Raw genomic sequence first — 27,695 nt, forward strand, 5'->3', positions numbered from 1 at the left:
TCACTTGCTTGTTTCAGCTCCCTCAACTGTAAAACAGCACCTACCTTGCAGGACTGTGAGGATCAAATATTTGTAAAGAGAGCCTGGCACATATAACTGCTTATTCCTCTCCCAGGCACTGTGCTAAGACAAGAAAGGTAAGATAGCCCCTGCCCTTGAGGAGCTCGTGATATAACAAATGGTATGAATCAGCAGTGACTTGTGACTGCCAAGTAGTGAGAGCAGGCAAACACCCCCTTCCATTGTTTGTTCCAGCCAGGACTAGTTGAAGTCAACGAGGCTGAACTTTCTACGGTGTTTTCTCTTCCAGTAGCAGTGTGAGCAGGGACTCAATCTCTTGTTCTATTTCAGTGCTTAGCATCGTGCTTAGAATATAAGCACTTAATAAACACTTTTTTACTTATTCATTTGTTTATGTGTGGAATCAGTTACAATGCTCCAACTTATGTCGCCTCAACACTAGCTGCCTTGTGGGCAATAAATTTGAGTCCTGCAGGTTTACTCTCTTGTATTTTGGCTTTTTTCGCTTCTCCCAGACTTTCATCAGTTATCTAGCCTGGTTGGCAGCGATCAGAGAAAAACCAGAGGGTTCAACGAAACAAGGTTTACATAAGTTGTTGACATCCTATCTGGCTGGAGTCTCAAGCTCTGCTCTACTTCCATGTGACTGCAGGCAGTGTCAAATTTAGCAATGGTCAAAACACAGGCCAGTAGACTGTTGTTGTTCCACACTGGAAATTGAATATAATGTTTAAAAAAAGATCTGCAAAGCAAGTTTAATTTATTGTATTGATATTTAATATTGTTGATGATAATCATGAAAAATAAGTACATAGGTCAGAAAAGGCAATTAAACTGCTATTTCAAATGGAGATTATTTTAACACAAATATAAAATGTAAATTTTAATACAAAATATAAAAAACAGATTCTATTGTTTTATTCAGAATTTATTCCCGTGTTCTGTTTACTTATACATGATGGTATCATTTGTAATAAAAATTATTAAATGACCAAAAACATTTAAAAAATATTTGTATTACTAACTTACTTGGAAGTTATATGTCTCTTTAAGGTCATTAAGAAGCACATCCTTGGGAAAGGACCCAAATGTACAAAAATATTTATAGCAGCTCTTTCTGTGGTAGCAAAGAATTGGAAATTGAGGGGATGCCCATCAATTAGGAATGGCTGTACAAGTTGTGGTATATAAATGTAATGAAATACTGCTGTGCTGTAAGAAATGATGAACAGGCTGACTTCAGAAAAACCTAGAAAGACTCATATTGACTGATACTGAGTGAAGTGAGCAGAACCAGGAGAACACCGTACACAGTAACAGCAACATTGTGAGATGACTGACTTTGATAGACTTAGCTCTTCTCAGCAATGCAAGGATCTAAGACATCTCCAAAAGTCTCATGATGGAAAACGCTCTCTACATCCAGAGAAAGAACTATGGAGTTGGAATGCAGATCAAAGCATACTATTTGCTTCCCCCCCCCCGTTTTGTTTCTTCTTTCTTATGGTTCCTCCTATTGATTCTAATTTTTCTTTACATGACTAATGTGAAAATATGTTTAATAGGAATGTATATGTGGAGCCTATATCAGATTGTCTTGGGAGAGGGAAGTAGGGAGGGAGGGGGAGAAAATTTAAAACTCAAAAGCTTATGGAGGTGAATGCTGAAAACTAAAAATAAAATAATTTTTAAAAAAGCACATCCTCCATTTTTAGAACTCTGGAGTCAGAGGACCTGGGTCCGAATTCCAATGCTGATATTTACTACCTGTATGACCTTGGGTAAATCACTTAATACCTCTAAGCCTCAGTTTCTTCATCTATAAAATGGGGGAGTGTTATACTAAAAGACTTTCAGGGTTCCTTCAGCTCTATATCTATCATGATATGATCCTATGATGGATATTTAAGTTTGTTCTGTTAGAAATTTCCCAGAAGTGACAGCTCACTTCAAAATAAAAAACTCCAGTTTGTGCACAGGAGACCAATTACATATAATTCACTCACTGAAAGTTTAAGAGTAAAATACATTCTATGAGATAGATACTAGTCATAAGAACATGCCTCTTCTCCAGCTGAATTCCTTCAACTGATTCTTTAATTTTTTAATGCACAAGCTGTATAGATGGTTAAGATATTCAGGTACGAAGTCCCAGCTTGGTGCTTGAAGTCTCCCACTGATGCCCTGAATAAAATGGAATTGGGTCCAATCAATGCTGACACTCTAGAGATGGATGTTGGGTTTGAATATACCAAGGCCTTGGTAACCTTCTTGAAGCCAAGAATTTCCATAGGAAACTTCAGGCTCACTCTGGCATATCCCAAGCGTGGATAGATGGTTCTTGTCCAGGTGGAAGGGGCCCATAAGGAAATGATGACGACTTGAGGCTCCCTGTTTTAGGGATCTCCGGTGACTTGTGTCTGGCCGGTTTCCTGGAATCCAGCATGGTGGTCCATCCAGACTAAGCCTTTAGCACAGGAAAGATCTGCCTTGTTGGCTGTGCCTTGCTAACAGCATTCCCCCATAGGCTGCTAGGATCTCATTCCGAGTCTTTACTTTTCCAAGCGGTTCTCTTTCTCAGCAGGTTCTATGTCGTTTTCTGGCTTCGAGTACAGGTGAAGTGGTCTCTTGTTTGGGTTCTGTGGCCCATAATCAAGAGGTCCTGCAGCTAGTAGAAATCAGATTCTGTTGTGTTGGTTCCGCCCTTTCAAATGAAGGGCAATTTTCATACTTATTTACTCCTAACAACTGGTCATAATCCACTGATTCACAATTGCTGATAGTCTCTAGCATTTATGACTTCTATGGCTTTGGTTCCATTTTCTGGAACTGGGTTTCTTCTTAAGCATGCCTTTCTTCCTAAAGTTCCTATATGGTTTTTTTTAAAATTCAAATTTCTTTTATTTTCAGTTCCAAATTCTCTCCCTCCCCTGACTTTCCTTTTCCTACCCACTGAGAAAGCAAAAAGCAAAAACAAAAACAAAACTCCTTACAAATGTGTATCGCTAAGCAAAACAAATTCCCACATTAACTATGTCCCTGTCCCCCCCCCCAAAAAAAAAAGAAATTACCACAATTTGTACTCCCTCAACCCTCTCTCTCCGGAAGATTTAGCATGCTTCATTATGAATTCTTTGGGAATGTGAGCTCTATCCACTGCATCACTTACCTGTCCAGCCCTTCATCATTTCTTAAAGCACAACAGTATTCCATCACAAAAACTTACCAAAACTTGTTTAACCATTCCTCAATTGATAGGTACTCACTCCCCCTCCCCCATCAGTTTCTAATTTTTTTCTATCACAAAAAGCTGCAATAAATATTTTTGTACATATGGCCCTTTTCCTCTTTATTTGATTTCTTTGGGGGTACAGACCTAGTAGCAGTATTGTTAAGTCAAAGGGTTTCCATTGCTTTCCAGAAATGTCAGACCAGTTCATAGTGTCATTAACACGGCATCAATATGCCTGTTTTCCCACAGCCTCTCCATCATTTGTCACTTTCTCTTTTTTTGGTCAGTCTTGCCATTCTGATGGGTGTGAAGTGGTACTCCAGAGTTGTTTTAATTTGCATTTCTTTAATTATTAGTAATTTCAAACATTTTTTCATATGGCTTCAGATTTTCATTTTTTCCCGGCTTGGACTACTGCAACAGCTTCCTGAATGCCTGCCTCCAGCCTCTCTCCGTTCTAAATCATCTATTATACAGTTGCCAAATTGATATTACTAAAACACAAGTCTGATTATGTCATCCCCTTGCTGTAGAAGCTCTAGTGGCAGCCTCCTGCCCCTCAGATTAAAGTAAGTTCTTGCTTGGCTTTTAAAGCTCTTCACAATGAGGCTCCAAACTGTTTAGCCTCCATAAACTGGTGTGGGTGAGGTTTCCTTTATGTGACATTCCATTTCCCTCCAGATTTTTGGACAAGCTCTCCACTAGGGAGTTCATTCACTCCACATTTTTACCTTTTAGAATCCCTAGCATCCCACTGCTTGCCTTTTGTATCCCCAGAGCTTACTTAGCATAGTGCCTGGCACGCAACAGGCTTTTAATAAATGCTTATTGATACAATGACTAAAAGCTCAGCTCTAGTACTACCTCGTCCATAAGGCTTTTCTCCTGATCACCTTATTTGCTAGTATCTTCTCCCAAGAAAACACTTCACGTGTACTTTATCTGTGTTCACCCTAATTCCTCTTTACTGGGGGCAGGGGCTGGTTTTTGTTTGCTTGTTTTTTTTAAACTCTTGTAGCCCAACATTTAGCATTTAATAAATGTTTGCTTTATTGACCTGAACTGGGCCAGCTTTTTCCTCAGGTTCTTCTTCCCCTAGTCTTCACCTCCACAGGAAGCCTCTAATATTGGCCACAGCAGTCTGCACCACTTGGCAGTTCAGGATCATAAATTATTACCCTAAACTTGGCAGCTCCCTACTCTTTACCTCTTCATGGCAACACAGGAGTCTTGCTCCCAAGTCTACCAAGCAGGCTGAAGCAGATTTCAAGGAGGAAAAGGAAAGAGGGAATGCAGAGCTCTCTTGGCTTCCCACAATTTTGTCCTGGGGAATCCCTGTAAAGATGATACACGTTCACTAAGCTTTTCCCGATTCCCCTAATGCTGGTGCTAATTACCTCCAGTTCACCACCGCTGGCTATCTGTCTACATACTGTGTATAAAGATGTATCTCTGGGTGTGTGTGTATATATATATATATGCGTGTGCATATATATATACCTACGTGAGAGCTCCTCCGGTGCGGCCACTGTCTTATCTTCCTTTGTATCTCCCTCGCTTAGCTCAGTGCCCCGCACGTAGTAGGTGCTTACTGACCGAAGGACCCACTAACTACAGGGAAAGAAACATTCGTTGCCTGGGGGGGGGGAACGCTGGGGCCAAGGGGTGGACGGCCGCTGTCCAGGCCCTGCCTCAGCTGCCGAGTGTCCCGGGGGGGTCCCTTGGCTCGGGTGCCGGGCCAGGAGGGGGGACGCAAGGAGAAGGGAGGTCGCGGCCTGGCCTCGGCCCTGGGGCCGCACGCTCGCTGCGGGACCTCGGCAAGTCCCTTACTCTCTCTGGGCCTGTTGTCTCGGCTCCAGGGGCCTCACAGCCTCCGGGTTTCCTCCGTCCCATACTCACCCTGTCGCCGACATTCCTCAAGTCGCGACAGCCAGGACGCGACCGTCGGACTACTTATACCAAGGGACCTCCCCATACTCAGGGGTCGCCGGAGGCTCCGGGAACTGCGCAGGCGCAGTAGGCAGTGCGAGATTCCCAAATAAAAAACCTCCGCCCGAGGGCGCCGTTCGAAGCGTTCTGCGCAGGCGCAGGCACCTCCGGAGCCGTTCGCCAATCGTTGAGGTCCGGAAAGAGGCCTGTCTTTTCGTCCCTTGGGCGTCTTCGGCTCACTGCTCACGTCGGGTCGCGTCGCGCCGGCTGACGCGGAGACGTACGTCACTTCCGCCCCCTCCCGGGAGGCGGTGCTGGGCCGGTGGCAAGCCCCCGGAGGAGGCGCAGTCGTGAGAGGGAAGATGGCGACGAGCGGCGGGGAAGACGCTGTGGTGGCGGCGGCCGTGGTGGCGGCGGCGGGCACGGCGGCCATGGCGGCGGCGGGGGCGGCTCCTGCTGCTCCGGCGCCCGCCCCGGCCCCGACTCCGGCCCCGGCCCCGGCCCCGGCCCCGGCCACGACCCCGACCCCGGCCCCAGCCCCTGCCCCTACCCCTGCTCCAGCCCCAGCCCCGCCGACCTCGGCCCCGGCCCCGGCTCCGGCCTCAGCCGCGGCCCCGGGCTGGGAGGTGGCGGTCCGGCCTCTGCTCTCCGCCTCCTACTCCGCCTTCGAGATGAAGGAGCTGCCGCAGCTGGTGGCCTCAGTCATCGAGAGGTAGTACCGGGCGGGGACCGGGAGCCGGGGGGGGGGAGGGGGGAGATTCTGCTGCATCATTCCGGCCGCCGCCCCTCCGACCCCCTCCTCCTCCCTCCTGGACCGGATCCGCCCTCCCCGGCCCGGGGACCTTGGCCGAGGAGCTCGTGCCTCAGTTTCCCCTCGAGAGGCACGTCTTGGAGTCGGAGGAGTGGTAACAACGCTGGGTTCGGCGTCCGGAGGCTCGGATTTGAATCCAGCCTCTGCCACTGACTCACAGTGTGACCTTGGGCAAGTCACTTCCCCTCCCGAGCCTGAGTTTCCTCCTTTATAAAAGGAGGAAGTTGGGCTAAAGGATGCCCGAGGTTCCTTCTAGCTTTGACAGTGTGTGAAAGATGCTTCCCCCACCCCCTCCCTTATACATATACTTATGGTATCTTGAAGGTGTGACAGTGAAACTTGAGGAGGATCATCGGGCTGCAGTGGACAGGACATCAGCTTTGGAATCAGGGGATCTGGAATCAAATCCTGCCTCTGCCACTTAACTATTCGTGTGACCTTGGGCCAGCTTTTGACCTCTTTAAACCTAAGCTTCCTTATCCCTAAAACGAGGAGGTAGGACTAGATAGCCCAAAGGCCCTTTCCAACTCCTAAATCTGTGGTCCTTAGATCTCAGGCTGCCCTTTGGGAGGATGCCGTAGGACTGGGTATGATGGCAAGTCAAAATTCCCTCCTCTGTGGCGTGACCTTGGGCAGTAATGACAGCTCACATTTATACTTTACCTTAAGGATTACAGAGTGGTTGGTTTCCTCATAGCTGCCCTTTGAGATAAGTAGAACAAATATTACTTCATTTAATAGATGAGGGAAGCTGAAGCTCATGGTCTTCAGTGACTTGCTCAGGATCACTCTAGCTGGTAAGGATTCGAGTCAGAATTAAGTGACTACATCATTCTGGACCTTGATTAACACCTCTGTGAAATGAGGAGGTTGTAAGATGTAGCAGCATGACGACATTTAGAGTTTGATTTCTATGTGAATAGGATGGGTAGTGCAAAGAAGAATAAATTTGGAGTTGGAGGACCTGGGTTGGAATCCAAGCTCTGTTATTTTATGATTTTTGTGATACTGGGCAAGTTGTTTTGCCTTCGGGCCTCATTTTCCTCATCTGTAACAGGGCCCTTCTAGTTCTAAAACCTTTGCTGTTATAATGAGATTTCATTCCTGGGGCATCCCTTCCCCTCTCCCAAGAATAGGGGCCTGAGGAAGTCTGAGGTTCACATCAAGAGCCGACCAAATAATTTAACAACTAACAGCCCCCCAGTGGAAATATAATCATAGTAACTTGTGCCTTTGTGGGGTTTAAGCTACAACACAACACTGATCATTCTCTCTTCCTTTCCATAAACTTAAGATTTCCCTGTCTAAAGTCACCTAAAGCCAGGGGTCAGAAAGCTTCTACTCTTTGACCAAGAAGTTGGCATTTTTTCCATGGTGAAGAGTTCTTTTTTGTATGTAAAATATATGTCTTCAAATCATTTTACAAGCAGCTTGGTTAGCATGTGCCAGAAGATCTTGAAGAGGGGAGAGCAGGTGATGGAGGAATATCAGAGATGTGAGAGTTTCTCTATACTGTAGGGTGCAGGGAGTTAAGAATAGTAAGGCATTTCAGGAGACCTAGGTTTTAGACCTATTCAATCAGTACCTTATTTTAAAATCTAGGGCATTTAGGTTACTTTCCATAGGGTGATACTGTCAGAGCCAAAATATTAAGCTAGGCCTCCTGTCTCCAGGCCTACCCTAGTGGGCACTACTCTTATCTGTAAAACAAGGATATTAGTTTCTTTCTAACTCTGACTTTCTCTAAATCTTGTTTTAACATCAGTTTTTCTTATCATGGAGACACTACCATCCTCAGGTTGTAGGAGCTGTTCATTTACAAAGAGATGTTATACTAGAGTTCCTGCCTTCTCATCTTGCCAGCAGATCAGACTTGCATAAATGTAATGAAAAATCATCCTTTATGTTAGTCTCTATAAGAGATGACCTTAATTCTGTTTTTCCCAACCAAAACTTTATACTACTTTCTACTTTGCTGCTAACTGGGTCACTGTATCTTAGAGCAAAGTAAAAAAAATGAGAAAGTCTTGCAAAAAGTTAGAAATAAGTAGTTGTTACTTCAGCAAGGCTCACAGCCTGACAGTGTTTGTTTTTATGCCTGGTTGGCATATATCAAATCCTGCTTCACAAATAAATCCTTCAGATTATTTTTCCTATTTTGTTATCAAACCAAAAATATTCTAAAGATGGAGACATATCAAAGTTCTTATCCTCAAATTATATACTCTCCTTTTAAAAAACTTTTAGATAAGTGATATTTTTATTTTCCCTGAGTTTTTCCCATTGTGTTACTTGAATTGAGTTGCAGTCAATAACATTTGGCATTAGAATCATTGAATTTTACAGCTAGAAGGGGCCTTAAAGTGCCTTCCTCCTGTCCAACCCCCTTAACTGATGAGAAAACTGAGGTTTACAGTAGTTCGGTGATTTCCGCAAGGGCACAAAGTTGTCAAGCAGAGTTAGGACTTGAAATCTGACCTCCACAGTCCTAGTCCAGGGCTCTTTCCTCTTCCTCTGTAGATTTGCTTTCAGGTACTTAACTGACATATGCAGATCAGTTCAACTTTCTGGGTCTTGGTTTCCTTTTCTGGAAAATGAGGAAGTTGGGCCAGTTGTCTCAAGGGTCTCAAGGCTCTCTATATGAGCATGGACAGTGTTATCATTCTGTGAAAGCAGAATAACAGTTATTTGTTTATACGTTGCCCAAAAACCAGCGATAGGACTATTAAATGAAAAAATTAGATGATCTAATTCAGTGAATATGGGCAATTCGGTGGTGCAGTAGATAGAATACTGGGCCTAGAGTTAGGAAGTTTTATGTTCATAACTTCATATCTGGCCTCAGATAGCTGTGTGACCTTGGGCAAGTCACTTAATCCTGTTTGCCTCGGTTTTCTCATCTGTAAAATGAATTGGACAAGGAAGTAGCAAAATACTCCAGTATCTTTGCAAGAAAACCCCAAATGGGGTCACAAAGAGTCAGACACAAATGAAACAACTCGACAACAACAACAAAAAAATCTGGAGCATATGCTGAAGTCAAGTATAGCAGAGCAGATAGTAGGCAAAATGATAAGGGTTTCTTCCTGCTCCACCTGATAGCTTATGTAATTGAGATTTGAATGTGCTCGCACAGAAGAATTTCTTATAAGACTTCACTGTTTTAAAAGCAGTTCTCAACTGATAGGCATTTGACTACACGCCCTTATTGAAAAAGCTGAATCCCATTGAATCACTGGGCAAGATTGTGCAGCTTAGATTTGAATATGTGTGCACTATTGTGTCTTCCTTAGAATTCCAGGTGGACTTTTAAAGGATGAAGATGTTGAGAGTATAACTTTTCTATGAATTCTTCATTCTAATGCTGTTATACTACAAGGACAAATACTTAGGACATGGTACATAGACTGCTTAGCTCATTGATCTAGTGCTCTATGGGAATATAAATTGCTAAGTGGTAGTTTAATAGAATCAGTTTCTGGAGTCAAAGAAGCTGGTTCAAATCCTTGTTTTTCCATGTATTAACAGTGAGACCCTGGGAAGTTCCTTCTCAAAGCCTCAGTACTTTCATCTGAAAAATGAGACAGTTGGACTAGATGATCCCCAAAGGCTGTTCCACTTTAATCTGTGATCACTGTGATTTGATAGTAAGTCATAGCCAGAACTTGAACCCAGGCCTCCTGACTTAAAGAGCAATGTTCTTCTTATTACTGTATGTAAAATGGGCTAAATGTTGTATTTGATGGGTGGATTATTCAGTTTCCTATATTTATGGCCAGATCTTTTTTGCTTTCCTTCTTTTATTTTGCCATTCCTTCTTCTGTGGGTCCCTAAGCTCCAGTCCACTTTACTCTAGCCGTGTTTTTCTTCCCTTTCCCTAATGTCCTCTTTTCCTGCTGCTATACTTTCTACTACTTTTTTTTTTTTGGCTGTCCTGGCTCTCTTCTACTGGCTTTCACCTCCTACTCTGGCATTCTGAAGCTTCATTAAGTCAGTTCCTCATGACTCTCAGGGGTGATGACATATGAAAGAGGAGATTTCCAGGCATTGTGATCCACCCTTTGTTCTCTTTTAGATGATAGTTACCTTCCATTCTGATGAAGTGGATGGACAGTTACAAGGTCCAGACTCTGCTTATTGAGAATCCATTGAGAATTTGTAATTAGACACTTGCTGAAACGAAGGAAGAATAGATTAGCATATATAAATTGGTGCTCCATGCTCAAAAGTGTCAGAATATAAAAATAATTAGAAATCTGGTTCTGTTTTTTGATGGGCTTATTCTTTCTAACTTTCTGAGACTTGCATGTATCATACATGGCCTTAAAACTGCAAGCTATTTAAACACTATCACCTTTCCAAGCTAAGGAACAAATGTATCATAGCCAGAATTGGTTCAATCTAGCACTAATGCTATGTGTGATTGATTAGCTTAAATGATGAGGACTGGCTTTTTAAAGAAACTGTCACATAGTGGATTTTTTTTTTTTTAGTATGCTGCAAATTACTCTAAGCATAGTTGTCTTTGGAGAAGAACTCTTATCCTCATATACTGGATTTACCAACTTTTCCCTGAATCAGTGTTTCCTGTGTTGTCTCTGAACTTCTTGGTTATAGACTTCCCCTTTATGTAATATAAAGGTATTTGTCAAATTATGCCCCTGCCAGAAAGTCCTTAGGCATCCATTTCTCAAAAACAGACAAATTAGAGGCTATAGAGAGTTGTGGATACAGTGCTGAGTTTGGAATCAGTCAGGCCTGGGTTTGAAATTGCCTTTGACAGTTGGCTAGCTGTCACCATTTTCTTCATCTGAAAAGTGGAGATGATAATACCTGTAATACTTTTTTCACATTTCTTGTGAGGTTAAAATAAGATCATGTCTATCGAGTGCTTTGTAAACCTTAAAGCTCTTCATATAAACATCTGCTATTACTATTCATTCAGCCTTTATCTCTCTGGAAAAAAGAGAAGCAGTAAGGAAGGCTGCCATTCTACTAGGTTAATTGCTTTGTGTCATAACATGGTGGTTAACAAATAGAAACAGATTCCCACCACTGGGAGATATTTAATTGTGCGGATAAATGACCAAAATCTTATTCCAGTCTTTATGACTTTAGGTAAGTCCTTTAGCTTCACTGAGTATTGACTTCCCCCTTTCATTCCAAGGTAAACAAGATATCTGGAAAAGGCTTTCATTTCCTAGGTCACCATTTTTAAAAATGCCACTCTGCACATGGAAAAATATGGGATACCATGTCTTTGATAGCCGAGAAAGAAATGGGAAAGGACTTTTGTTATCCTTTGACATGTATTGGCTAATGGGAAGAGGGGTTGGATAGCTATACTTTAAAAAGAGAAACCATGTAAAAAGAAAATATCAGTAGTAGTAAAGATCAGAAATAGAAGGCATTAAGTTGCTTGAGAGATGAGAATGAAAGTAAATTCCTCTCTACCTTGTACCTCCCTGCCAAAAAAAGGGAAAACAGTTCTCTTTCCTAGACCTAATCTTTACGATCATACTCCATCATTTGAATAGCTGCTGTTCCTCTTGTTACTCTGTGTAGTACTTTCAAACATAAGGCATTGGATCTTTTCATGAAGATGATTCTTGGCCTTGCGTTTAGCAGGTTTATTTGGGTTTCAGACTTGGATGATGCTGTTACGGCAAGTTAGGAGAAATGAGTGTTCAGAGGATTGAACAAACAGGAATATTACTTGGAAAATGAGAGAAGACATTCTCGCGCCATTGGGACCCAGCCTTTATCTGCTTCTGTTCACTTTTTCATTTCATGTTTTCTGCCTTTTCCTTCCCCCCGTTTTTTTTGCTACTTGCTTTGTTCTCCTGCTCTGTTTCTCTTCACTCTTTAGTACCTCTCATGTACTTGGAGTGATCTTCTGTGGACTTAACTAACATACTTCCTCCTGTAGAACCCTTTCAAAGACTTATTTCTCATAGACCTCAGATTCCTCTCAGAACAGTGAGTGACTCAGAAGTGCTGCTGGTACCCATGTTTTGTCCAACTACGTTCTTATCTTTTCTCTGTACTTGTGTTTTTTGCTGTCACATTTTAGTTACTGAGCTATAGGGCTAGAGTCAGCATCTGGATCCATGCCTCAGTCCACACCTGACACATGCTCCACGTAAAGTAAGCACTAAATGACAATGTGGCAAAATTGATCTGGGCTAAATGAGTCCAAACCTTTTTTTCAGCCTGTTGGAGTAACCTTGCCCTCAGGTTAGGATTAACAGCCAAAAGAAGATGTCTCTGACTGTGAGCACTTTGCTCCATACAATTTCTATTAGTTTTATTAGTGTTGCCTGCTCTGTTCCTTCAGATCACAAAGGACAAATGTAAATACTTGATGAAGTAATAATAACGCTTGATGTGTTTGTAGTGCTTTTACATATGCTGTCTCATTTGGCCTTCATAACAGGGCAGGAATTAACTCTCCCCATCTAATGATGAAAGTGAGGTTCAGTGGTTCATAAACAATGAAGAACGTGCCTTTGTTCCTTGTTTCTCTCACCTCCCCTCTCCTCACTTTTCTCTTGTCTTTAATATCTTGGTACTATAGTGTCACAATTGAAAGATAACTAGTAAGGGACAGGGCTGGAACTAGAACATTAAGTTATTCTGGGCTGTGACAACCTTAGAATATTGAATAAGAAAGCCCCAAATTAGAAGAGAAGGAAGAGAGTAGCTGTGTGTTCAGCTTGGAGAAAACAAAAGGAATGAACACAGTAGTTTAAAAAAAATTTTTTTCTTTTTGGGTCTTGTGGATCCTTTTGGCAATTGGTAAAGCCTATGGACCTCTTCTCAGAATCGTGGTGTTAGTTACTCAAAATAAAGTACTTGGAATTAACAAAGGAAACTAACTGTATTGAAATACATTTATTAAATATATATTTAAAAAACCCTCAAGTTTCTATACCCCAGGTTAAGAACCCTTTGAGAAGAACTCTAAACATTCTAAGATCTAAAATTCTGTGAACTAGTTTTCTGAAACAGAATATCAGAGCTTGAAGTGACCTTAGAGATCAATTAATTTAACCCTTTCATTTTAAAGATGAGGAAACTGAGGCTCAGATAAGTAAAGTGACTCACCCAAGGTTGTGTCTGAGCTAGGACTTGAATCCAAATTTTCTGACTTCTTAAATTAGTGCCATTTGTGCTCCACCATACTTGGTTTATAAAGTGAGGTTCAGCATTGATATCTTGAATCTTTGAATGTTCTTTCTAAGGCTCTCCCAGCTCAGAATTTTTGATGTTTCTGTTCTTTTGTTTTCATTGTTTGAGATGAAGCCAGAAAGGAGGAAATACCCTAACGCTGCCTACCATAGAGCCTCACACGTAGGGGCCACGCGTTCAGTTTTGGTGCTTGACTGTCAGAGAAGGAATCAGTCCTTGATTAGTCTTTCTTGTAGTATTCCAAAATGACAAACAGCTAAAGGTCTTCTGAAAGGATGGATCCCCTGAATTGGGACTCTCTAAGTATGATACTTTACTCTTGGCATCCTCTACATTGAGGTGCCAGCTGTGGTGTTGCCTGTAGACAGTGCAGGTCCAGTTCTCTCTGTTTACGGATGCTTCTGTCTTGAGAGAATCAAAACTCGCAGCAAAGTTTAGTGGCTCCATTGAGTTGCTGAGTATTCAATACCTTCTTTAATTGCTTAAATTCTGCTCTGTTTCATGGATATTAGATTATGTTGGTCCTCACAGCTTAGCCAGGGGGCTTGTAATCCTTTAAAGGTCCTTTAAAGAAGCAGGAGTTCCCCAGCTAAGGGGTTAAGGGGATGAGTGGGTGGGATGGCCAGAATTGCCACGATGATCCTCCTCTTGGAGTAGTGGAGAAAGATGTGGCACACAGTAGATATTTCAGCTGAAGCTGTTAATTGAATGAATGCTCACCGTATACTATTGATGCAGTCAAGATTCTAGATTGCCAACTAGCCATGTTGTCTTTGCAGTGAATTAGAAATCCTGCACCACGACAAGCAGTATGAGCCCTTCTACTCCTCCTTTGTCGCACTTTCCACGCACTACATCACAACGGTCTGCAGCCTCAGTAAGTATCCAGCTGCTGTCCCTCCCAGTTCTTGGCTTGTGAATAGAGGGATTGTTGTTTCTCCCATTAGGTTTGACGGCATGAGTTGGTTAATGAAGTGTCTTTGCTTCAACACTCCCAAGCCATCTTCCCAGGAGTTGAGACAACAGCAAACTATGATGTTCACCACTCTCTACAATGAAATGAACAAATTCATTTTAACCCAGGCCGCCCAAGCCGAAGCAGAAAATGCCCTGAGGCTTGAGCACCAGGTCCTCAGTTCATTAAGTTTCTCTCTGTAGCCAAAGCCCTTTGTATTAGGTTTCATACATCTGTCTGTGAAAGAGTACATTTCTCAATAACCCATAGCTTTGGAGCTAACAGCCAGAATACCAAAGCAGTATCCCATCCTGTGGTTGTGATTTGAAAGTGAAATTGACTTCTTTATGTGCCCTGCAACATGAAATGACTTCTTCCAGCCTCCATTTTCTTATCTTTTTACCCAATTGATTATAAAATTTGTATTTTATGTTTGTTCTATTTCAATAATTTATCCTTCTGATCTCTTATGTTGCTCCCTAAAAAAGCACCAGTATTAATTAAATGAGTACCTGAATTCTTTATTGACTTGTTTAGTTAGCAGGTTATTCAGGTAGACAGTGAGAAACTTCATAAACCCTCAGCATCCTTCCAGGTAAGAGGCTGGAATTGTTGGTAGTAAGCATCATGTCCTGATGGCATCTGTTCCTTTGTCTTTATGGATGAAAATTGAAAACAGCAAGAGCCCCTGGGAAAAATAGATATGTAGGGAAAGGAGTACCTTCTTTCATACTGAACAAATAGGAGAGAACCTCTGTATCAACACATGTTATCTGTGTTAAATGACGGTGGGTCAAAGTCAGCTTTGGTTATAGGTGGTTGATGTGAGGTAGAGGTTCAACAAAAACTTGTTATTAATTGCTTAATTTGTTGGTAAAGGAGGGCCATAATTCCCTGTACATAAGTAGTTGGTTGCTTTTTCAGTTCCCCGAAATCAGCTTCAGTCAGTGGCAGCTGCCTGCAAAGTTCTGATTGAATTCTCTCTCCTGCGCCTAGAGAATCCAGACGAGGCGTGTGCTGTATCCCAGGTGAGCTGTGGCATGGTGTGCCATCTTTCTGAAGGTTTTCTTGTTTTTATTTGGCAAGAGATTGCTGAGTAGTCAGAGAAATGGGAAAAGGAAAGGCTAGTGGAGAGGCTTTGCATTATTGTTCAGTCTGTACTAATTAATATGAGCCTGATTTTGGTCCTGTAGGCCTTTGCCAGTGAGAATGCTTTGTGCTGTACCTACCTAAAGTCACATTTTTAATTTGATTGCTCTCCAGAAACACTTGATTCTCCTTATCAAAGGCCTGTGCACTGGCTGTAGCCGGCTGGACCGAACTGAAATCATTACTTTCACTGCAATGATGAAATCTGCCAAGCTCCCACAGACAGTGAAGACTCTCTCAGATGGTAAGTGTTTGCCCTATGGGGATTTACCCATTTGGTTTCTGGCATTTCTAGATTTTTTGCTGCTTTGCCTCTATCATTTTTGTCCCATTTCCTCCCTTTGAACTAATGCAGTGGAAGATCAGAAGGAGCTGGCTTCACCGGTCAGCCCCGAGCTTCGGCAAAAGGAAGTACAAATGAACTTTCTGAACCAGTTGACCTCAGTCTTCAATCCTAGAGCCGTAGCAACACCGCCCCTCACGCCAGTGATTCAGGTGAGATTCTTTAGCCCTGTCCCTATCACATGTTAATCTAGTAAGTAAAAGGTAATAACTTTTGATATATTCTGTATTTATTGCTGCTTGCACTGGATAAATAACCTCTATATGTTCCAGCCCACAGAGTTGGAATAGCATTTTTGGAGTTAGCCTAGGAGTAGTGAAGTGTTGGAAGTGGGGGAACTGCTGGACTAGATGACTCCCAAGGTTTCTTTCATCTCTAAATCTATTATCCTATTATTTTTTCCTGGCCTTTGGGCTGTGGTTTGATTTCCACCTTCTAGGGTAGTAAGCAGTGAAGAAGCTGTGGCAGCTACTACTGTAAGAAGTCTCAGTCACTTTGCACTTTCATTTAGGTGGAAGGAGAAAATGAAGACCAGTCCTCAACAGATCAAGCCTCTGCCATCAAAACCAAGAATGTGTTTATAGCCCAGAATGTGGCTAGTCTACAGGAGCTCGGTAAGATGAAACACAAAAGGCCACTCTAGGCTGTGGTCCAGTAATTGTCTAGAAGCCAAACCGTATCTCTGTGTCTCTCTATAAAAAGCGATGAAATCAGAGAGTCTTGTTGGTAGCTCTGTCTTATCATTGCTGCAGGTGGCTCAGAGAAGCTGCTCCGTGTGTGTCTGAACCTGCCATATTTCCTACGCTACATCAATCGGTTCCAAGATGCTGTGTTGGCTAATTCCTTCTTCATTATGCCCGCGACAGTGGCCGATGCCACCGCTGTCCGTAATGGGTAAGAGGTTTCAAAGGTTTTGTCCAAGAAGAGAGCTATAATTAACCCTTCATTGTTAGTTACTGTGACCTCGGGGTTGTAGAAGGGAAGCTATTGCAAGGGCTAGCTAGACTTATCCTGTCTTCTCTCTCGTCTTATAGTTTTCATTCGTTAGTCATTGATGTAACCATGGCATTGGATACCCTTTCTCTCCCTGTTTTGGAACCCCTGAACCCTGCTCGATTACAAGATGTGACAGTGCTCAGCCTCAGCTGTCTGTATGCAGGTGAGTAGTTGTTGGGCTTGGCTCTAAGTTTCTTCTTAGTCCTGAGGTCTTCTTGATTTTTGATTGTTGCCTGATTTCTTTTCCCACAAAGACTATCTGATATTTTCTGTCCAGGCAGTTTCCCACAACTCAATCTCTGTTTTGCCACAGGGAAACCAGTGGTGCTTGACGAAGTGCCGTATGTACAGCAGTGCTTATTATTGTAAATGTTCTCTGTTACATCTATGACATCTTTGTTCCCTTGCCCTCGCCCTGATGCCTCAAAGTATATGGGGCCTGAGTGTAACCTTATGGTTACCTTTCATTTAGGAAAAATACTGTATAGTCTTTCTAACCTTGTTTCATACGATCCCATCACATAATTTATGTATTGGGAAAATTGGACTGCTCACCATCCTGTTCTCATCCGGAATTTTTTCGTAGCTCTATCTTCACTAACCCTAGCTGCTTTTGTGTGTGTGTCCCCCTCCCCAAACCCGAAGAAACATATAATCATATAAAAAACAAACATAAAACAAAATTTCCACCTGTTGAAGTATTTTCCTCTACAACTTCCAATTCAGATTCTGCCTTTTCACGTTGCCTCCCTGCATCTCTTGTCCCCGAAGCAGGAAGCAGTCTTTCCTTTTTTTGACTTGTCCTAGCACTTTGTTTGATCTGTTCTCTTACACTTGTTACATTTTGCCGTATATTTGGTCTCTTTTCTTGTTTCCCTCATTAGATTATAAGCTTATCTCATCTTCATATTCTCCCTGCCTAATACTGAGCCTTGCAGTTTATTTGTTTAATAGAATTATTCAGTTTTTGGTTTTAAGGTCATTAAAGTGGGTTTGGTGTGTCTTGGGGATTAGGTTCTGAAAGTAGTTGATTGGAGAGACGTCTGGAAACTTGGCTTTGGATTATCCAGGAATTGTTAAAATTGGCTCATTCCTATTCGTTCAACCATTGAACGGATATCTATTGAGCCAGCTACTATGTTCTTGTTTGCTGAGTGCTAGGTGCTGTGAGAAGAAATACAAAGATGAATCAGTAACTGTCCCTACCCTCAAAGGTGCTTATACTTTAATAGGGGAATGTTAGGTAAGTGTACAGGTAAGAGTAGGGCAGAAGGTGAGAATTTTAAAATGGACCGAAGGGATTGAAGAGGGGAAGGGGAAATCAAAGGAAAAGGCTTCAGGGAAGAGGTGACATTTGATCTTGACTCAGTGTGAAGGCAGTGGAAAAATCCTAGTTGTGTTATGAAATCCACATATCCATTTGGCTTCAGTGTCTGAGAGGAGTGGGACATAAGCCTAGAGTAAGTAGGGGTCAGATCACTGAGGATTTTGGACTTGGACTTTATTCTCTAGGCCGTTTCCTAGGGAAGCCATTGAATGATTTTGAAGGAATGGAATGACATGATCTGAATTGTATTTTAGGATTATTAGTCTATCAGTGTTACGTCTCAGACAGGGGTGGGGAACCTGGGTCTTTGAGGCTACATGTGGCCACATGTGGGTGTAGCCTTTTGACTGAGTCCAAGTTTTACAGAACACATCCTTTTATTAAGGGGATTTGTTCTGTGAAGTTTGGATTCAGCCAAAGGGCCACACTTGAGGCCCTAGAGGGCCACGTGTGCCCTTGAGACCACAGGATCTCCGCCCGTGGTCTGGGATGTATCAGAGTTAGAGAGATCGTTGTAGTTGTCTACATGAGAGAGAATGAGAGTCAGAGCTTGAATATTGCAAGGGTAGAAAGGACAAGAAGGAGGAGTCAAAGTGATCTCTCTCAGACTTGATTTTTAACTGTTGTTGAATTTTCTTGAGGTACATCAAGTTGGTCAGAGACTTTTGTGGTTACCTTGTTGAAGGTTTTGAAATTGGGATTGTGGTTTGTCCCTGAAATTTGAACAATTTAGATTTGGTTTTGATGAGTGGGTTTCAGTATTGTTGTTATCTTGCTCACAGCTTGAGAGCTTTTTAAAACCTTCAGCATTTGTTGTGGGGTTTGGGTCTGTCCTTGTGTTTTCCGTTCTGTTTCTTGAACCCCAATGATATAGTACAGGTAGATGCCTGTGGGCCCTTAACAGGGAGTCATGGAATCTGCTTCTCTTGTTGTAGGTGTGAGTGTGGCCACCTGTATGGCCATTCTTCATGTGGGCAGCACCCAGCAGGTGCGGACAGGCTCCACAAGCTCCAAAGAAGAAGATTATGAAAACGATGCTGCTACCATTGTCCAGAAATGTGTAAGCCAAGGGTGCTTAGACCCTGGAGAGGGTCGGGAGGAGACAGAGGTTTGGTTGGTGAAGTTGGCCTTAGGAGTTGTACTGAGGAAAGTGGACCTCTTTAGTGGACAGTGCCCTTACCTGGCTAGACTGTTTCTAATGAGCTTTACCTTCTTTCTTTAATTATGCAGTTATAAACACGGCTTAGCCATGGCAGTAGACTCTGGTAAAAATTGTCTTTCTGTAATTGAGATATCACCTTAGAAGAGACAAGTAGTCTTTATAGATGGGGTGTGGGCAGGATTAGTCATTTTATTACAAAATGGTTTATGCTGACTTACATTTCATGTGTGTGTTTTCCAACAGCTTGAAATCTATGAGATGATTGGGCAGGCCATCAGTAGCTCCCGGCGAGCTGGCGGTGAGGTAGGAAGCCCATCTCTGAGCTCAGCTTATCCCTTGCTACTCTTCAGGTCTGTTCTTCCTCAGATTCTCATTTGTACTTTGCCTTTCACTCCAGCACTACCAGAACTTCCAGCTGCTGGGTGCCTGGTGTTTGCTGAACAGTCTCTTCCTCATCTTGAATCTCAGCCCGACTGCCTTAGCTGATAAGGGAAAAGAGAAAGATCCACTGGCTGCTCTCAGAGTGCGAGACATCATTGCTCGTGCAAAGGAGGGTGTGGGTTCTCCCAAACTGGGACCTGGGAAAGGGTATGTAACTACTGGCTTTTGGTTTGTTTTCCCCCTTTCCTTTTATATCGATAAAGGACATCAATGAGAACCTTAGTACATTTGCAAAACTTTGTCTGGAGAAGATAATATTTGGGTAGGGGGAGCAGGGTATAATTGTTATTCTCTTCAGCTGTTTTGAGGGCTGTCGTATGAAAGGAGTGATGAGACTTGGTCACAGGTGAGAGAACCAGGAGCTGGGGTGGGGGATGTTGCTAAGAGGGAAATTTTGGCCCAATGTAAGGAAAGATTCCCTACTAACAAGATCCCTCCAAAAGTGGAATATGCTGTTGTTGGGGAGAGAGAATGATTTCTTCATCCCTGGAGGCTTTTAAGCAAATTATGGGCTACTTCTCAGAGATGTAGAGAGAACAGGTTGAACCATGTGAATTCCTAGGTCTTTTCTGCCTTGGAGAGTCTATGACTTTTCTTTTTCATTTTCTCCCTCCCTCTTTAGTTTGAAGTTATTGCATAGAGTGATGACCAAGTATTCCTTGCTTGAGTGAAGTTTTTTCCTTTATAAGCCTAATCCAGTAAAATGACGCCACTTCCTATAGTAAAATTGATTATGACAACATCTTTCAACATTTTAGTGAAATCTGGACAGAAAGCAGCACTGATGGCAAGGGAAGAAGTTAAATTTTGAGATTCGGCTTCCAGGTTGTAAAAGGCCTTCTCCCCTGTCCCCCATTTTCTCTCTCTTTCTCCCCTGTCTTTTTCTCTCTTTCAGAAATTGCATTAGTAGCGTTTATTTTTACAATACCTTTCCTGAATGAATCTGTACCCAATAAACAATGTTTGTAAAGAATTTTTTAAAAACTGAACTCAGTTTTGCAGAGCTGACCAACACACCAATCACACCTGACAGTAATTCAGTATTCTATACCCATAATCCTCTACCTCTGCATAAAAGGGAGGGGAGGTGCATTTTCTCATCTCTTTTCCTGAACCAAGTTTGGCCATAATATTTGTGTGACATTCAGTTTAGTTTCTTGTTCTTTGCACTTACATTATTGTGGTCATTGTGTGTGTCGTTTTTCTGGTTCTGCTCACTTTGTTCTACATAAGTTCATGTAAATAAATCTGCCTGCACTTTTCTGAATTCTTCCTATTTGTCGTTTCTTGTGGTATAGTAATATTGCATTATTTATGTGCCATAATATGTTTACCTTTCTCCAATCAGTGGGCATATGCTTTGTTTCAAATTCTTTGCTATCACATAAAATACTAATAATGTTTTGGTGAATATGAGAACTTTCTGTCTTTGACCTCCTTGATGTGTATCCTAGGCCAGGGGTGGGGAACCTGTGGCCTTGAGGCTGAAGTTCTCTCCCCCTGTCTTAGGCCTTTTACCCTTGCCTACACCTTTCCAAAACTAAGTAGAATGTGGAATTAAAGGGCTGATCATTTCTAGGCATTGAGAAGAGTAAGGGCAGAGTGGTTAGGGATTTGTCTTAAAAGGGAGGAACAGTTTCAACACAAAGTGGGTAGTTTCTCATTTGAACAGTAGAATTTACTAGTTTTCCCTCTTGATTTTGAGATTAGTAACTTTATAGAAGTGAGTTTTTGTGTTAAAAAATGATTTATTGTGAATTTAATTTCAATAACTATACAACAAAGAAAAGGGCTCAAATATTTAAATATAATTTTTAGTTAATTAAGTAGTAATAAATCAGTTTATTCACTTTTAAACTAATTTGATAATGTATGTAAAATTAATATTTAAATAAATACAATTTGTATGTAAATAGCTATATGCTACATTTAAAAAATAAACTTACTGATACCATCCAGTTTTAACATAATGAATATTTTCCAACCAACACCAAAGCAAACACCCTCACCAAGTACATTTCCCAACAAAACAGCAAAACAGCTTATCAGTTATTAATAGAAAGGATTGTGTACTTTGGTAGTTTGATATTAAAATTAACCCTTGTGTGTAATCAGAATTGTGTTTCTTCTCTCCATAATGACTCTATTTACATTGCTGTAGACATTGTATATGTTGTGTTTGGATACTTCTTTCTTCACATCATTTCATAGGATTCTTCAGATTTCTGCAGTATTTCCCCCAGTTGCTCATATTTGTCATTCCTCACGGTGAAGTAATGCTTTAGTATAGTAGTTAACCAGAATTTTTTCCAACTAATTTCCAATTATTGGGTGCCTATTGTATTTTGAGCTTTTTGGTATAAATGATTCTTTTATACACATGGAGTCTTTCTTGCTGACAGTAACCTCTTTAGGATTACAGAATTACAAAATTTGAGAGTTCTGAAGAGACCTCAGGGACTGTGTAGTCCAACCCATACACAAAATGAATCCTCAGCCACTTGTGTCAACAAGCATTTATTAAGTGCTGGTTATGTGCCTGGCACTGTCAAAGTGCTGGGGATACAGAGGAAGAAAAGTTTGAGATGCCCAGTAGGAGAGATGTATAGGCTAGATATGTAGATCGTCATCTTCACAGAGACGATTTTGTGGTCCCAGTAGAGGAGATCTCTGGATCAAAACGTAGAAACATACTCCAAATTTTTTTCTAGAGCAATGGAACCAATTTTCCCTTTTACTGGTAATGAATTAATTGTCCCCATCTTCTTATAGCCCAGGCAATAATGAATTTTCACATCTTTTGTGTTTTTCCTATCTTGATGAGTATAAGATGTCATCAGGATTTTAATTTTCATTTCTCTGATTATTAGTAATTTTGAACATTTTTCAAGTAGTTATGAACAGTTTGTATTCTTTAAAAAGCTGTTTTTAGCTGTCCGTTGGGAATGGTTCTTGTAAATATATTTGAAAAAAGAATATATACTTCAGCAAATCACTAGCAGTAAAAGCTTACTATTATATTATTTTCTGATCTCTTTTTCATTTTTTATACAGTTGTAAAAGTATGTCCTTTTTCTGCTTTCTTTGTGTTATTTTATGTTTTCCCACATTTTCTTATATTCCTAATATTTGACATTTTTAATGGTCTAGTAACAGTCCCCCTCAGTCTTTATCTTTAATAACATCCTCTTAAAGATTTAGCAATTTGCTAAACTCTCTCCCAAACTTTCGACATATAAAAATTGCTACTAGTTTTTCATTATGCAGATGTTTTTTATAGATTTTTTTTCTTTTTAACTTAACAAACAAGTCTTGGGGAGGGGAGTTGTGTTCCTAAGTCAAAGCAAATGTGACCTTTATTTTGCTTTTACTTGTATTAACAGATGGTTCTCCAGTTTCCAGTATTATAAACATTGAATTTTGTCGCCTTTAATTACTTTTGCCAATTGTATAGTTGCAAAGTGGTACCTCAAAGTTGTCATTTGTATTTCTGTATTTGTGAACTTTTAAAATTCAGTTCTTTTTTATCTTTTGTGTCAAATTTTCTCACTTTTCTCTCCCTTCTCCACTCATTGAGAAGGCAAGAAATACAAAACTTGTTACAGTTATGTATAGTTATGCAAAACGTTCCCCACATTAGCTGTGTCCAAAAAAAGGAAGATAAGAAAATCTGCTTCAGTCTGTACTCTCTATCTATCAGTTCTCCAGTTGGAGCTGGATGCTATATTCTGTCATGAGTCCTTTTGAATTCTGGTTGGTCATTGCACTGATCAGAGTTACACAGTCTTTCAAAGTTGATTATGTTTACAATATTGCTGTTACTGTCTAGATTATTTTCTTGTTTCCATTTACTGCAGTCTGCATCAGTTCATCCAAGTCTTCCCAGGTTTCTCTGAAACCATCCTCTTCATCATTTCTTATAGCACAAAATAGCGTTCTATCTCCTTCATATTCCATAATTTGTTCAGCCATTTCCCCAATTGATAGGCATCCCCTCACTTTCCATTTCTTTGCCACCACAAAAAGAGGTGCTGTAAGTATTTTTGTAAATATAAGTCCTTTTCTTCTTTTTAAAAAAATCTCTTTATATGAATATATTTCATGTGGTCACATATAGCTTCAGTGTCTTTTTATAAATTGCTTATATCCTTTGACTGTTTAAAATTGAGTACTATTACTCTTAAAAATTTGTACCAATTCCTTTTAGATTCTGTATGTTAGATTCATACCAGATATATTTACTAAAAACTATTTTCTGCCGATTTGTTACTTTTTAATTCTGGTTAATGGTTTTTTGCTTATGTAATTAAAAACTTAATAATTAAGTCCTCTAATAATTTTTCTAATTTGTTTGATAGATAAATATTTCATCTCCACAGATAAGATAAATATTTAATTCCATTTTCTTCCAAATATTTTTATGATTTAAAAAAGATATTTATATCCTTGATCCAGTAGAAATTTATTGTAGTATATAATGTGATGTATGAATCTAAATTAATTTTTCTTCCTGCTAGCCTTCCTGCTAGACTTGAAGGATGTTATAGTAAAGTTTTATCCTTATTTCTTCCAATATTAAATGAATCTCTAAATAGGTTTTAATTGTGTGACATTTAAATTCTCATTGAGTTTAGCATCTCATTAACCTTCAGGATCAGAAATAAAGTCCTCTGATATCTAAAACCCTTGGTAACCTTTCCTGTTTTCTTACTCCTTAATCCCTTCTCTCCCCCATGCCTGCCCTGATCCAGTGACAGTGTCCTCCTTGCTGTTCTTCCTACAAGACACTCCATCTCCTTATTCTGTGCGTTTTCATTTGCTGTCCCCCATGGCTGGAATCTTCTTTCCATCTCCTCCTGGTTTCCTTCAGGGCTCACCTAAAATTCCACCTTCTACAAGAAGCCTTTCCTGATCCCCATTATAGCTTGTTTGTATGTAATTATTTGCATGTTGTCTCCCCCATTAAATGGTGAGCTCAGTTGTAAGCCCAGTGCTTAGCGCAGTGCCTTTCACATAGTAGGCGCAAATGCTTGTTGACTTATCAACCACTATACAAATACTATAATGTTGATTAGTAGTTATAATAAAATGCAGCTTCATACATTACACCAGACCTCAGAAGGTAGCATCTCTGAAATTTGCTGATTTTAAAATGTCATAATTTTGCTACTCAATAGTTTGTAATTATTGTTGGCTTAAAAGCATTTAAGTATTTAAGAAGTGAAGGATTTTTAGATCTCGGAGAAGTTTCCTTTTTCTGGCAGCTGCTAACTGTTCATCATTTTTTTTTTTTGTGAGGCAATTGGGGTTAAGTCTCTTGTCCAGGGTCGCACAGCTAGTGTCAAGTCTCTGGTCTGAGACCGGATTTGAACTCAAGTCCTCCTGACTCTGGGGCTGGTGCTGCATCCACTGCACTGCTTAGCTGTTCCTGTTCATCATTCTTAAGCTCTTATGATGGTTTTCTCCTCCACAGGCATCAAGGATTTGGGGTCCTCTCTGTAGTGTTGGCAAACCATTCAATACAGCTATTAACATCTCTTTTTCAAGACCTGCAAGTAGAGGCTCTCTATAAGGTGAGGAGGTGGTGGATCTAAGGGAAAGGCTAATGATTTACTAGGTATGCTTTTTTATCTATCTTGTTTCGTGCAATGATCTATGTTGCTGATTCTCATTTGATGTTGTCACCTCTAGGGTTGGGAGGCAGATGGTCCCCCTGCAACCCTGAGCATCATGGCCCAGAGTACGTCAATACAGAGAATTCAGCGATTGATTGACTCTGTCCCGCTCACAAATCTGCTGCTGACCTTGCTCTCTACCTCGTACAGAAAGGTGGGCAAGCAATCCTCACAGATCATTATTGGGAACTTTTACATATTTTAAAATGTAATAGCTCTTTGGCTTTCAAAGCTGCTTTTGACCAAGATGGTAACTTGTGATAATGAAGTAAGAAGACTGATCAAATGTAGTGACTCTTAAGAAAGACTAATAGCTTTAGGCCTTTCTGGTCAGCAAACAGGATCTAATAGGTTTAACTTGTTAAAATCCATTTTTATTCACCACTGATAAATGTCCCTTCATGGTGTCCGTGGTTACTAAACCATGTGTGAGAATGGTGGCACATTGAACAGAATATAGGGATCATTCACTGGAGAGACCTTCTCTTTGTTTGCTGGAGTGTGGGTTGGGAATCCTTACATAGACACGAATGACGTCTCTCCCTTTAAGAGAGCTGTGAGAAGGATTTAATGTAAGCATTTGCAAGTAAAATACAAGAGGCTTAAAAGGAAAACTAAAAATTCTTTTGGAGCAACTGGCCAGGTAAGCAGGGATTTCTTAGCTGTTGCACTGTCCTGTTGCTTGTAGCTTCATTTTTCTTTCTGTTCCTCTAGGCATGTGTTTTGCAGCGTCAGAGGAAGGGTTCTATGAGCAGTGATGCCAGTGCCTCTACCGACTCCAACACCTACTACGAGGATGATTTTAGCAGCACAGAGGAGGACAGTAGCCAAGGTAGAGGCCCTAGCCTTCCTGTCTCTTACAGAGAAGAGGAGCTGACTCCAATAAGACTTTCCCCAGCAGGTTCCATTTGTTTCCTATTTGTGTCATTTTGTTCTCTCTTATCCAGCATAGATATATAGATGTATTCCCTAATGGAACATTTTAATTGAAGAGGAATTTGAAGAGTGAATGATTAGAGCCACTTTCACCCAAACCTAGGGTGAACTCATTCCTCTCTGTCTGCCTCAGAATTAAAAATGAAGTGCCATTTCCCCCCCATTTCTTTATGCTGACCCATGTCACGACCTCTAATCTCAGGCTTCTTTAAAGAGCCCAAAGGCAGTGTGTATACTCCCTGGTTTGGCTTTTCTAGCCAGGGTTACCAGAGTGGCAGAACCTACCTCGCAGAGGCCCAAGCTGGAGTCTCTCTCTCATAGTGAGTAAAAGTCTTCCTGAGTCTGGAGGGAGGTGAGGAAGAGGTCTATTGGATTCTTCTTCTTAATTATAATTTATCAGGTGTGCTGGGTACTATTCCCAGTACAGAGAGGGTTGTAATTCTTACCATCTTGGGGTTTATGATCACTCATATGAGGCGTAAACACAGGTGTTTGGCCTGGTGTATAAATCTGAAAGGCAAGCATTGTTTCCTTCCTTGTCTTGGAGGTAGTGAGCCGCCACCTCCACCCCACCCCACCCCAATCACTAGAGCTTCCCAAGCAGAGGCTGAAAGCCAACTTTTTGGGATATTGTATTCTTATAGAGGGGAGTCGAGCTTCAGCCATGACCTGATGTCCCTTTGAATTTGAAGAGTCAGTGATTCTCTCTGGGGGCCCTCTTGATTTAGCTGCTTGTATAAAGCACCCTAACAACTAGCAGGGATCCTTGGATAGAGTCAGCGCTTCATAAGTTCTTGTTGAATCAAATTGAACGTCTCCCTGTTCTTGTGCAGATGATGACAGCGAGCCCATCCTCGGGCAGTGGTTTGAGGAAACCATCTCTCCAAGCAAGGAGAAAGTGGCACCTCCTCCCCCTCCCCCTCCCCCCGCCACTGGAGAGCTCACCTCGAGTCAAGAGCCCAAACAAACCAGCCACTGGTGAGAAAGGCAACATCCTGGCCAGTCGCAAGGACCCTGAGCTGGTATGAATGGGCTTCAAGAGGGCTTGGAAAGTTCACATGGCCTCAGATCGCTTTTGGGTCAGACGCTTGAAAAGGCGATAGGGACTGATTTTAGGAGAGGATTGTGAATAGATTACTGTAGATCGATTAGTTTGTGTCGATAGTAGAGAAGTCAAGTAAGTATCTGGGACAAAATAGGCATGGTGGCTTCATAATTAAATTACAGCTTTCTTCTGGAGAAGATAAAATACCCTGTCATAGGAAGGAAGGAATAGTCAGTAAGTATTTATTAAGAGCCTGCCGTGTGCCAGGCCCTTTGCTAAGTGTTGAGCAGACAAAGCAAGGCAAAAGACAGCTCCTGCCCTTGAGGAGCTCGTGGTGTAATGGGAGAGAGACAACATGCAAACACCTGTGTACAAATAGGATAAACAGGAAATAATAACCAGAGAGAAGGTGCTGGAATTAAGAGGAATTGGGAAAGGCTTTCTGTAGAAGGTGGGACTTTAGTTGGGACTTGAAAGAAGCC

General features: G+C 41.4%; 1 protein-coding gene and 1 long non-coding RNA gene across 2 annotated transcripts in view; one reads left to right on the forward strand and one right to left on the reverse strand.

Moving 5' to 3' along the window:
• Positions 1 to 775: 775 nt before the first annotated feature.
• On the reverse strand, positions 776 to 5,328 carry LOC144454214 (uncharacterized). Its single transcript, XR_013482535.1, has 2 exons — positions 5,153 to 5,328; positions 776 to 2,689 (listed from the first exon to the last, which is right to left on the reverse strand). It is a non-coding gene; the product is annotated as an uncharacterized LOC144454214 (long non-coding RNA).
• A 201-nt stretch (positions 5,329 to 5,529) lies between these two features.
• UBR4 (ubiquitin protein ligase E3 component n-recognin 4) overlaps positions 5,530 to 27,695 on the forward strand; it is a 148,544-nt gene continuing 126,378 nt past the window's right edge. The window contains 16 exon segments of the mRNA XM_078145648.1: positions 5,530 to 5,894; positions 13,964 to 14,061; positions 15,064 to 15,167; positions 15,403 to 15,532; positions 15,644 to 15,783; positions 16,143 to 16,245; positions 16,384 to 16,525; positions 16,666 to 16,790; positions 18,890 to 19,014; positions 19,360 to 19,419; positions 19,514 to 19,704; positions 25,031 to 25,130; positions 25,249 to 25,386; positions 25,947 to 26,064; positions 27,002 to 27,090; positions 27,092 to 27,190. Coding sequence (XP_078001774.1) covers positions 5,545 to 5,894; positions 13,964 to 14,061; positions 15,064 to 15,167; positions 15,403 to 15,532; positions 15,644 to 15,783; positions 16,143 to 16,245; positions 16,384 to 16,525; positions 16,666 to 16,790; positions 18,890 to 19,014; positions 19,360 to 19,419; positions 19,514 to 19,704; positions 25,031 to 25,130; positions 25,249 to 25,386; positions 25,947 to 26,064; positions 27,002 to 27,090; positions 27,092 to 27,190 — 2,112 coding nt within the window. The 5' untranslated portion in view covers positions 5,530 to 5,544.

This window comes from Phascolarctos cinereus, unplaced genomic scaffold (genome assembly GCF_003287225.1).
Source record: "Phascolarctos cinereus isolate Bilbo 61053 unplaced genomic scaffold, phaCin_HiC Scaffold_726;HRSCAF=1367, whole genome shotgun sequence".
NCBI lineage: Eukaryota > Metazoa > Chordata > Mammalia > Diprotodontia > Phascolarctidae > Phascolarctos > Phascolarctos cinereus.